General features: G+C 39.0%; 1 protein-coding gene across 2 annotated transcripts in view; it reads right to left on the bottom strand.

The window, feature by feature from the left end:
- Positions 1-1,902: 1,902 nt before the first annotated feature.
- NTRK2 (neurotrophic receptor tyrosine kinase 2) overlaps positions 1,903-11,145 on the bottom strand; it is a 205,347-nt gene continuing 196,104 nt past the window's right edge. For both annotated transcript variants that reach the window (XM_027880504.1, XM_027880513.1), the window contains 2 exons: positions 8,070-8,228; positions 1,903-7,230 (listed from right to left, as the gene is read on the bottom strand). In XM_027880504.1, coding sequence (XP_027736305.1) covers positions 7,045-7,230; positions 8,070-8,228 — 345 coding nt within the window. In that variant the 3' untranslated portion in view covers positions 1,903-7,044. The remainder of the gene's footprint in view (positions 7,231-8,069; positions 8,229-11,145) is intronic.

Below are 11,145 nucleotides of genomic sequence, written 5' to 3'. Positions count from 1 at the left end.
AAAATAAATTTTTATAGCCATTAAAAATACTAATGACAGTAATCAAAAGGTACTGTGAATCACTTTTAAAGTAATACAGTGATGAAGAAGATTGACCAGTTATATGACTTCATCAGGAAATCAATTGTAGAAGTTTGTTGAGACATATTAGAAGCAGGTACAGGACTTGTGTTGCATGTTCCTTGCTGATCTGTTTGGTGCTCCACAACTCTCTGTGTATTTTAGGCAGGTGGCAGGCACAGGTGAGCTGACAGCTCTTCGCTGAGGCCCTGGAAGGCTATTTCTGAGCTGCGCACAAGTGACCTGAAAGAGGTTACCCAGTCTGACATTTTGGGACCATCACTAAGCTCATCAGCCTCATTAGTCTTCCCCCAGCCTCTTGTGAAGCTAGACGCATCAACTACCCTTACAGTTGCAGTGAACAGGCCATAAAAACGGCACCAGTTATTGCTTTTACACTGAGCCTCTGCTTTGTGCATGCTGCAGGGCCACAAACACCCAGGTGGGAAAGGCAGAACACACAACACGTGCCTCCCTCAACCGGGGATGAGCAGGGCATCAGTGTATCGAGACCTCTTGCTTGCCTAAGGGCCTGTTGGTAGGAGCTTGAAGGAGCTATGGGACTCTGCAGGCAGGTGGGATTGCTACTGGGGAGAGAAACTCAGACTTGAGTCCGAAGGAGGCTGTACTCCACAAGCAAAGTACCTGCCTGCCCTGCTGTAATGCTGCAACAATTCTGAGTGTACTGCTGAGGAGGCCCATGGGCCCTGCTGCATCATCTGTCTTTTGTGTCTTGTAACACAAAGCAGCCATGAGGAGTGGCAATGTCCTGTCCCTGCTGCAGCTATGTGCCCCTAGCCTTAAAAATCCTTGGGGAAAACTAATGGTAGGGAAGGTGTGCAGGCTGTTGTGCCCATGCTGCTGGGAGTGCAGGATGATGCTTACAGGGGCTCAATGCTGTGCATCTCTGAAGCTCTTGCTCCTGACGAACATACTTTACTGCAACCAGTTGCCTGCAGCAAGGTGTTTCATTTTGGGATGGTAACAACCTATCAAAGTCCAGAAAGGTATCCAGATTTTACCATGAAAACAGATAAGGCATTTCCAAGTCCCTGCATGAATATGAACTGCCAACAAATATTTCTTAGTGTGATACAACCATATTTTCAGTTTTGAACAGATTTTATGCTGAGGCTTCCTCTCAGTGGATTATTTTCCTTTGACTTTTCAAGTGCTTAAAGCCAGCTCATCTATCCTGGAGAGGTCTCTTGACAGAAGGAAGCACATACATTCATAAAGTGGCTCTTACATTGTTTTATTCTGACCTTGAAGGACTTGGTTTAGATCAATTTGTGGAGGGATCTTTAATCAAGTTGTTGAACTTTCCTATAGATGTCTAAACACTCCATGTTATGAATCCTAATTATGTTCTTTAAGGACTTGGATTTAATGCTATATTTGTTCAGAATATATTTATTCTAGAGTGACGTGAGTTAAAAAGAACTATATCTTCAATGAGGCTGTGGTTTGAGAGACACTTTTAGGAAAGAGTCAGATACTACCTGAAGGCCTGCTTCTGCTAGAAGACAAACTGGGAGCTGCCCAAATGAATAAGCATTCAAATAGGATCTTCATTTGGAAAACAAGGACTTAAAAAAATGTGTCAATTTGATGTCAGCCTCATTTTTTTTAGTCCTTGTTTTCCAAATACCCTATTACTATGGGTCTCCTCTTTCATGAATTATGAGTTCAGCAACCTTTTTTTCCTTTAGAGTTTTGGAGGGCAAACACGCCGCCTTTATAAGCATACCAAACTCTTCCTTAATCTCATCCTTTTTAAAAAGAATGGAGGTAAACAAAGCCATTCAAACAACAGAAAATAGCACACAACACTTCAAGAAATTTTTAGTGTTTTAAAGTAACTATTTTATCTTTCTTTTGGATGACACTGTTTATTTTAAGACATAATTTTTATTAAATACACTGTAATACAAGAGACTTTCCATGTCATGTTGAGAGAAGCTGATCACATGATTCACAAACAAAACTTTTAACACTGATACCTAGGCATCACTTTGAAATCAGCCAAGATGCAATGAAAGTTTTAAAGCAATGACTACTTGTAACAAACTGCAAAACAAGAACCACTAAATATTTCCACGGAGACATCACATTAAATTAAAAAAGGAAAAAATAAAGGAGAAAGAGAGCTCTACACACCAGGTCACAGTTTGGTGACAATATAGAGTTTTATATTTGTATGTAGATACCTTCCTCCTTAAGTGACAAAGAGAGTGATATCTAGAAATATATATACATAAAGTATAGGTGGAGAGCAGGGCTGGGACAAATATTTCATAATTAATTGATTCTCTCTCTATTGGTGATTCAATTAAACATCAATGTTGAATTAAATTACTTGTATATAAAACATTCTTAGCTGCTTTTCTTTAAGTTACAGAAAGATACATATAAGCTGCAAGAATTAGGCCTCTGGAAAGATTTGATTTATTCTGTTTTCTCACATATTCCAAACAATGGCCTCACTACAAGCAGCTTCTACAATCCTTGCTTGAAGTATTCACTGTTTATAAAACATCAGCCGGTTATCACTCAGAACCTTGTACAAGCAAACAAAAAATCCCCACAGACCTTGTCCAGAATGCATAGACGGTAAAATAACACACCCATCATTTCCCATTTCTTCTCCTGAGACATATGTTAAAAAGATGGCAGAATAGTCACTTGGTTACCTTTGTGAATTTCACAGTGTTTTCCCTGCAACATGTAGCTTTTTTTTTTTCCTTCACATTTGTGATGAATGTAGCACATCCCCCCATGCCACACAAATAAAGGTGTTTAAACTAAGGCTCTAAAGGACCTTTTATTCAAAGCAGCAGTGGTTCATCCCAGCCCTCACAATAAGAAAATACAAATTCCTGTGCTATCAAAACCTAGAAATCCTGACCTTGATTCCCAGTCCCTCCCCATTCCTCTCCCTCATGTTTTATAGCAGTATTTGAAATTTAGCAACAGGCTGCAACAACCCGGACGTGGACTTGTTCTTATATACGTGCATTATACCTTAGTCACCCAGTGATCTAATAATTTTATTAGGGTTATTTAATTTCTTTTTAAAGTGTTTTGTAAAAGTCTATATCAACCACAATCTCTTATAAAGGTGGAGAGGGTGCAGTGAGAGAAAGAGAGGGAAAGAGAGAGAAAGGAAAATATAAAAGAAGGAAAGAAGGAGAAAAGGAAGGTCAGAAAAAGAGAAAGAAGTAAAGAAAGTGATAAAGAAATAACAAGAAAGGACAAAAAAGGAAAGAAAAAGAGAAAACTAGGAAGCTACTTATTAAACTGTAGACACTATACAGATATATTGTTTTACAGGTCAAAACAAATACAGTCCTTTTAAAGAGGGTACAGTCCATCAGGCATCAGGGTGCTGTTGCTTTATCTGTTCTCCATGGTCACTTCTAAATTCTGTGGATCTACTGAGAGTGAAGGACAGAGTGCGCTGAATGCTACTGTTATTGATCCTGAACGTTGGTGTTCTTCTTCTACAAGTCATGCTGTAGTTTGAATAGTCCAGCTCATTTGTGGAATTTTGTTACTGCAGACAACTATAAAATGCTAATGGAGCTGCACTGTTATTCTAGGAAATAAAACAACAGTAGCACAAACCCAGAAATGACAGTAAAACAAACTTTGTTTTCTGAGTTTGGAAGCTTATCTGCTCGTTTCACTGTGAGAAATCAACAAGTGAGATGGGAATGGAAGAAACATTTTTATGCAATCATCTCGGGAAGAAAAGTGCTCGTTATTGGATCTCAGGCATTCTAACACTGCCTCTGCTGCTCACCAGTTAGAAAGCTGAATCTTACAAACATAGAAAAAGAAATATCAAAAGAAAAAAATTTGGTTACTCAGCAGACTTTATCAATTTATTAATAGCACTCTAATCATAATTTGTAATAACATAGGTGTATGTAAATTTATACATATACACACAGCCCATACATAATGTGCATGCATGTCTGCACATATATAAGTAAAATACAACAGACATAGGCATACATGTATATGCTATGTGTGTGTATATATATATGCCATATGCAAACACAGATATATTATATATATTTTATATATGATCAGTTCATAGCACAGTCCAGAAAGACTTTTTAAATGAGCCTGATTGTCATATTTACTGTGTACACGATTTACCTGACAGTGCAAGCATGATGAATATGCACATATACTCACCCTCCATTGAGATTTGAACATATTTCTTTTTCTTCTCTGCTCATTCTGCTAAATTTACCCACCTTTTCATGAACAAACGCAAACTATGTATAGCTACAGTTTATAGCTTTTTACTGTGATTATACATTTTATGCACTATCAAGAACATTAAGGATATAGGTCAAGGTTAACCATACTTGTGGCTCTGTAGAACATTTGGTCCTTTAGGAGTTTAACATACTGCTATGTTATTGCACAATGCTTTTTAATACTATTTATTCTCTGAAATGACTCTAAAATTCTCACTAGTAAATCAAAAAGAAGATGCCACTAAGTACATTTTCAGGGTTTTGTGGTTATTTTTGGTATACATTCTTTCAGTGCTTGTAAAACACACATGCTTGCTTTTGGGCTGGAGCCTGTTTTCCAGTAGAAGTATCATCTCAGATGCCTTTTTCTTCAGCTCATAAGAAACTATGACAGAATATGCAGGTAGAAACTTAGCAGCCCCCTCCACCACCTGCATCCTCCTCCCACTGCACAGTAAGAGAGTACTCTGGTATCTTTCTTTTCCATCACTGTTATTTTGAAAATAATTTTCAAATTCCTTTAAAACACAACATTCATATTCTCAAGAGAATGGGTTTCAGTGGGTGCTCAGTCTTTATCTAATTTTCTGTGAGAACTTCCAAGACAGTCTAGATAAAATCTTAAGGCCCATTTTGTAGGAATCTTCCTCTGGCTTTTTATGTGTTTCCAGTTCAGTAGTGTTAAGAAATAACATCTAGTTTATTAAAGAAATACTGAGTATGGCTTTATAGTTACACTGTCATGTTTATTTGTAATGCTGCCTTTTCAATGACATTGAGAAGGGTAAAACTTCATCAGTGTCCAGTGAACTGTTTTCTTCTGAAAATGTTCAGAATCTTTATAAGCTAGCTCTAAAAGCTTCTGAAGGAAAAACTTAAAGTGCCTCAATAAATAATACATGCAAGCAAATTATATATTAAATGTGCTATGGGAACACTTACAAAAATAAAATGCTTAATTTATTAAATAAAATATCCCCAACACGAAGATGAACTATTTTGATCTGGCTCATATCAATAAGAAATAATAAAAAGAGAAAATGGAAAGAAAGATCACTTTTTTGCAATAACGCCCCCTCACAGAGGGAGGCAAAAGTCTTGAGGAATAGGTAAGGTAGGTTTTCATTTGTAAGAATTTATATTAAAAATAATCCTAACTCTAAATTTCAAATTGTCAACTTCTAGTTTGAAAAACAACAAGTATGCCCATGCAGCTGTCATCAACACAGTGGCCATGCAAATGTTGTACATATACAATGCCAATCCAAACAAAAATAAATCATTTAAGAAAGTGTGGATGTTGGTTATGACAGCAATAGTACCAATACAAACATGGTGCTGAGCTCAGAATATTTGCACTCTGAATAGCAAGCCATAACCACAGAGTAATTTTTTTTTTCTAGAGATCTTTATCCCCTGCTATGTCTCAAACATAACCAGTGATCTCCGTGCTTTAGATTATTTATGTTATATCAGCCTATAGTATCTGTAACATTGTAAAGGCATTTTAACATGGCTAATGTCCACCATTAGCCCCTACTAATGAAATATCGAAATGAGTTTGCTATGCCTACTAGGGTGTACTACAAGATGAGTGATCATTTCTGCACAAAGGGCATTAATTGACAAAGACCATGCACAGTTTTAATTGCACGGTTAAAAAAAAGAAAGGGATTAAGGAAGGAAGGAATATGCTGCTGGACAAGCACAGTATAAGATACATCTGCCCCAGCATCTATAGCTCATCCTATCTTATCAAAATCCTTAGCTTCAGCATGTGATCATGAAATTAATACTGTATATCACTAAGTCTAGCTTCAGTCTTCACTAAAAAAGACTACCTGGAGAACATTTTTACACCAGTGGCATGACATTATCTTAGCAGAAGACAAAATAAGGGCATGTGTTTAGTTTATCGTGTTGTAACACAACTGTGTGCAGTGCAGGCAGCATCTTTTTTCATTTTACTTGATTCTGGCAATGAATGGTGCTGGCAAAGCACCTCCTTAAACAATCCTTTCAGTCCTCAGAAGGACTCTTCAAGGAAATTGCTAGATCCCCTCTTGCCTTCCATCAAATAATTTCAGTGTTTTCTTGTAGTGTTGGATGCCACCTGATTCTCAAGTTCCTCCAGACAGTGTATCACACAAGAATGTCTTCTTTCCATCTGGCTTTATCTCTGCAAAGAACATTCTTCATGTAGAGAACACCAGTCTTCTTTTTCCACCCACAGGTCAAAGCAAAAAAAATGAGGTGAGTCCATAGAAACTCCCAGTAGCTGTACTGCAGAAATCACAAAGTTTTAGTCAAATATATTTATCCCTTTTTTTCATCCACATCAAAGGCATGAATACAACAAGGCATTGTTAGTTGTGGTGGGCAAACTGAAGAGTCTGCTGATATAACAGATCAGGTTTTTAAGGCCTTTGTCTATGCAGAGTTACAAGAATGCAGAAGCCAAATTGATTAGAAAGACAGGAGAGAAGGAAAAAAAAGATAGAAACTGAGAGAGAGAGAAGATACATCTCAGTAATGTCTAAAAAGTCAATACTGTGTCTACAGATGGAGAAGTGCACATTGCTTGCCCTTTGAAAGCTTCTCCGCAACTTTGTCATTAATACTGTCAAAGTTAGGAACACATTTTAATGGAGTTCAGCGGCAGTTGAACACATTCATTCCTGCAGCCCAGAAGAAGAAATGCTAGGAGACTTTAGCCTAAAATATCCAAGTAGACTGGAGATGCCTTGGCCAAGTTCTGGAGGAGGGAATGGATTTCTTTGATGTTGAGCCTCATGTGAGGCTCCCGTTGCCAACAGCCCAGCATCAAGTCATACACTTCCTTTGGGCATGTGCGAGGTCGCTGCAGGACTCGGCCCTGAGTGATGCACTCAATCACCTACAAGAAATCACAAATCACGTGGAGTTCATCCATGCAAGAATTAACTTTAATCACTACAGCAGCCTCACTGGTGGTGGTCATAAAGCCTACTCTGTCCAGGGCTGCATTTCTAGGTGGATGCATGAGCAGCACTATGTGATCTGAAAAATTAACTGTAATGCAAGCGGTGAAGGAGCAATAACTTTTCCCAGATTTAGTTCACCCACGTTGTCCCTTTCACATATAAGGGAATGATTGCTAAAAATTAATCCCATACCTTCTCTCTGTATTCATCTATCAACCTCATCTCATCTCATCTCATCTCATCTCATCTCAGAAGGAGGCTAAATTTTCAACCTGCTCACACAGAGCATCAACGCCTCTCCTTCTCTCCCTCCCTTTTTAAACTTATAAGTATCATCATAGCTAATCTCTGGAAAGAGATTACTTTCCACTGCCTGGAAATCAACAGATATCTAGATTGCTTCAATCTACTCAAGAATGGTTATGGACAATGACTCTGCAACAATACCATGTATGATGCGACTGTTCAGGAGATAGCTAAGGTTCTTTTCATTGTCTCATGTCCTTTTCATGCCTTTCTCAATACCCAGATCAGACTCTATCCTGTACAAATGAAAAACCTTAATTCCAACTATTCTAGTTCTGCTTGGACACTCAGAAGAGAAAAGGGTGAAAAGGAAGAAATCCAACCACATGGTTCATATACAACAAATACCTGATAACAGTGTTTGCCTTTACTAAATGAATTTGTTTCTGTCCCTTCTCCAGAGAAGCAACACCAACAGTTACCACGACAGCTTTCCTAATGCAGTCTGAGAATGTATTACACACACCTCATTGTTTGAGAGCTGATACCATGGCTGTTTGCCGTAAGTAAAGATTTCCCATAATACAACACCCAGGCTCCAGACATCACTTTCTGTGGTGAATTTCCTGTACATTATACTCTCTGGAGGCATCCAACGAATGGGCAACATGGTGTGACCCCCAACCTGAAAAAAACAAATGAAAGAGTCAGAAGTAGTTCCATCAGAGCCTCACACGAAAGTGTCAAGACACTAAATAAGGAGGACCCATGGTTTCTTTTCTCACCATATGGTAACATTCCCTTCAAGGAGCTTTAAAGAACTGGGGATTCATGGTCCAAACTCCTATCTCCCAGCAACAAGTATTACCACAATAGGTTTCTCAAATTCTCAAAAGACGTTTCTGAAGTTCCAACTAATCTTTAATGTTTACTTGGCACATCCTACCCAAGGAACAGGAAGCTCTATATTACACTACCAACCTATTTTAAATTAGACTAGTTTTACTCTCCATTTTAAGCTCAAGAAACTAAAAAAGTTTCATTAAATGGAATTTACACTGCATAATTCCCCTAGAAACTCAGTGACATTGACTAAAATTCAGGAAAACACAGTGGTGTCACTGCATGACATGGTAGGACTGGATTTGCATGGTTTAATATCTTAATTTTGACTGAATAAAGCAATGCTATTTTATGTTGATAACTGCACAGTTAATGCATCAAATTACTTTGTTCCTCATCAATTACCCAGTACAATACAGCTTTTATGTTTTTTTTAAATAGTCCTTTGGATAGACTGCCTTGATAATAGACAATGTGTAAGACATGAACTCTACCCAAAATCAAGTCATGTTGATTCAACATGAGCTTCACCGGGACCTTCATCGAATGAAGGCCTTTATGAAAGCTCTGAGAACATTTTCAATTTTCCACAGAATGCTACATGTCCTTAAACTTAGGTTTCCCAACCTTAATGTAAATTTTAAAAAATTGCTTATTTCCAGCTCCTATAAAAGTTTATTGTTCCTGCTATGTACCATTCTGACTGGGTCACATCACTAAAGAAATCTGTTCAAGTTTTTTTAAAATAGTGTAACTGATGAGATATTCTGATATAGATATACAGATATGCTAATACTTTTCCATCATGACAGCTGAGAATATTTCCAAGGAAGATTAAAGAAAAAAAAAAAAGGAAAGCTTTTTCAAGGACATCTAACTTTGATAAACTTACTTTCCTTACTGAAAATGTATTTATTTATGAAACCATATTTGCACTTTCAGAATTCTGTCAATTCAAAATATCATTTCTCCTTGTAGGACATTCATTGTGTAAATAATGCCCTCCTTGTTCTCATGTTGAAATAGCAAATGGAAGGAAAACACAATGGAAGTTCAGTCAAGGTTCCCATTTTTTTTAAATCACACAGAACATCCATTTCCAGTTATTTGTCAATAATTCAGTGTTAGCACAGCATACTGAATACAGCTGTGAGAGCTCAACCCTGTCCTGTGTATGGTCACAAGTCCATGCTTACTACTGATTTCATAGAACCAGAAAGTCATGCTAAAATTTTCATAGACTTCATAGAATCACAGAATACTCTGAGTTGGAAGGGACACAAAAGGATCAGTGAGTCCAACCCTTAGCCCTGAACAGGACCATTCCCAAGAGTCACAGCATGTGCCCAAGAGTATCGTCCAAACACACCTTGAACTCTTCCAGTATTGGTGCTGTGACCACTTCCATGGGGAGCCTGTTCCAGTGCCCAGCCACCCTCTGGGTGGAGAACGTTTTTCTAATATCCAAACTAAATCTCCTCTGACACAACTTCAGGCCATTCCCTCAGGTCCTGTCACTGGTCACCACAGAGAGGAGATCAGTGCCTGTCCCTTCTCTTCCCCTCACAAGGAAATTGTAGACTGCAGTGAGGTCTCCCCTCAGTCTCCTCTTCTCCAGGCTGAACAGAATAAGTGCTTTCAGCTGCTCCTTTTATGTCTTCCCCTCAAGGCCCTTCACCATCTTCATTGTCCTCCTCTGGATGCTCTTTAAGACCTTAATATCTTTCTTCTATTGTGGTGCCCAAAACTGCACACAATATTCTAGGTGAGGCCACATCAGTGCAGAGCAGAGTGGGACAATTCCCTCCCTCAACCGGCTGGCGATGCTTTGCCTGATGCCCCCCAGGACACGGTTGGCCCTGCTGGCTACCAGGGCACTGCTGACTCATATTCAACTTGCCATCAACCAGGATCCCTGTCTGTAGGTACATCCAGGGTTTCCCCATTCCAGGGGCAGAATCCAGCTTTCCATCTGGTTGGTGATTGCCCAGTCCTCTAATTTGTTCAGGTCTCTCTGCAGGGCCTCCCTGCCTTTGAGGGAGTCACCAGCTCCTCCCAGTTTTGTGTCATCTGAAACCTTGTCTACTACCCTTTCCAGTTCTTTGTCCAAGTAATTTAGGAAGATGTTGAAGAGAACAAGGCCCAAGATGGAGCCCTGTGGAACCCTACTGGTGACAGGTCACCAGTTTGATGTTACCCCATTCACTGTTACCCTCTGTGCTTGACCCGTGAGCCAATTGTTCACCCACCACATGATGTGTTTATCCAGCTGTGTGCTGGGCATTTTGTCTGGAAGGATCCGGTGAGAGACAGTGTCGAAAGCTTTGCTGAAATCCAAAAAGATTATACCAACTGGCTTTCCTTGATCTAGACTCTTCTCCCTCTACATGAGATGTTGTATGAGTGATGGAGGAGTATTTTTTGAGAGGTTGCTGAATGAAAGGCAAGGCTTCTGATTTCAGTTCCTGGCTACATTGTGGATTTGCTTCTGACTCAATTCAGGTTGCTGTGCACAGGCTTCAGAGCCATTGAAAAAGGGACCCAGTTCCTATGCACTTCATAGGCAGAGAACAGATACACATTTTTAGGTACTTTTCTCAATTTGGCCCTTTTTTGTCTGTGTTATAGTTTATTTCTTTGGCAGACAGAGTGGCTGTAAGGCTCCTGTGCTTCAGTATTTTTCATCAACTTTGACTGAGATATCCCTCGATGTGGAGAGCTTGAATACACCAACACGCTGACATGCAAACAAACATTCA

Source organism: Empidonax traillii, unplaced genomic scaffold (assembly GCF_003031625.1).
Source record: "Empidonax traillii isolate 1590-97213 ecotype Southwest subspecies unplaced genomic scaffold, ASM303162v1 scaffold6:size4315531, whole genome shotgun sequence".
NCBI classification, from domain to species: domain Eukaryota; kingdom Metazoa; phylum Chordata; class Aves; order Passeriformes; family Tyrannidae; genus Empidonax; species Empidonax traillii.
Note: the sequence above shows the minus strand (reverse complement) of the source record. Positions and strands in the feature narration are given on the sequence as shown.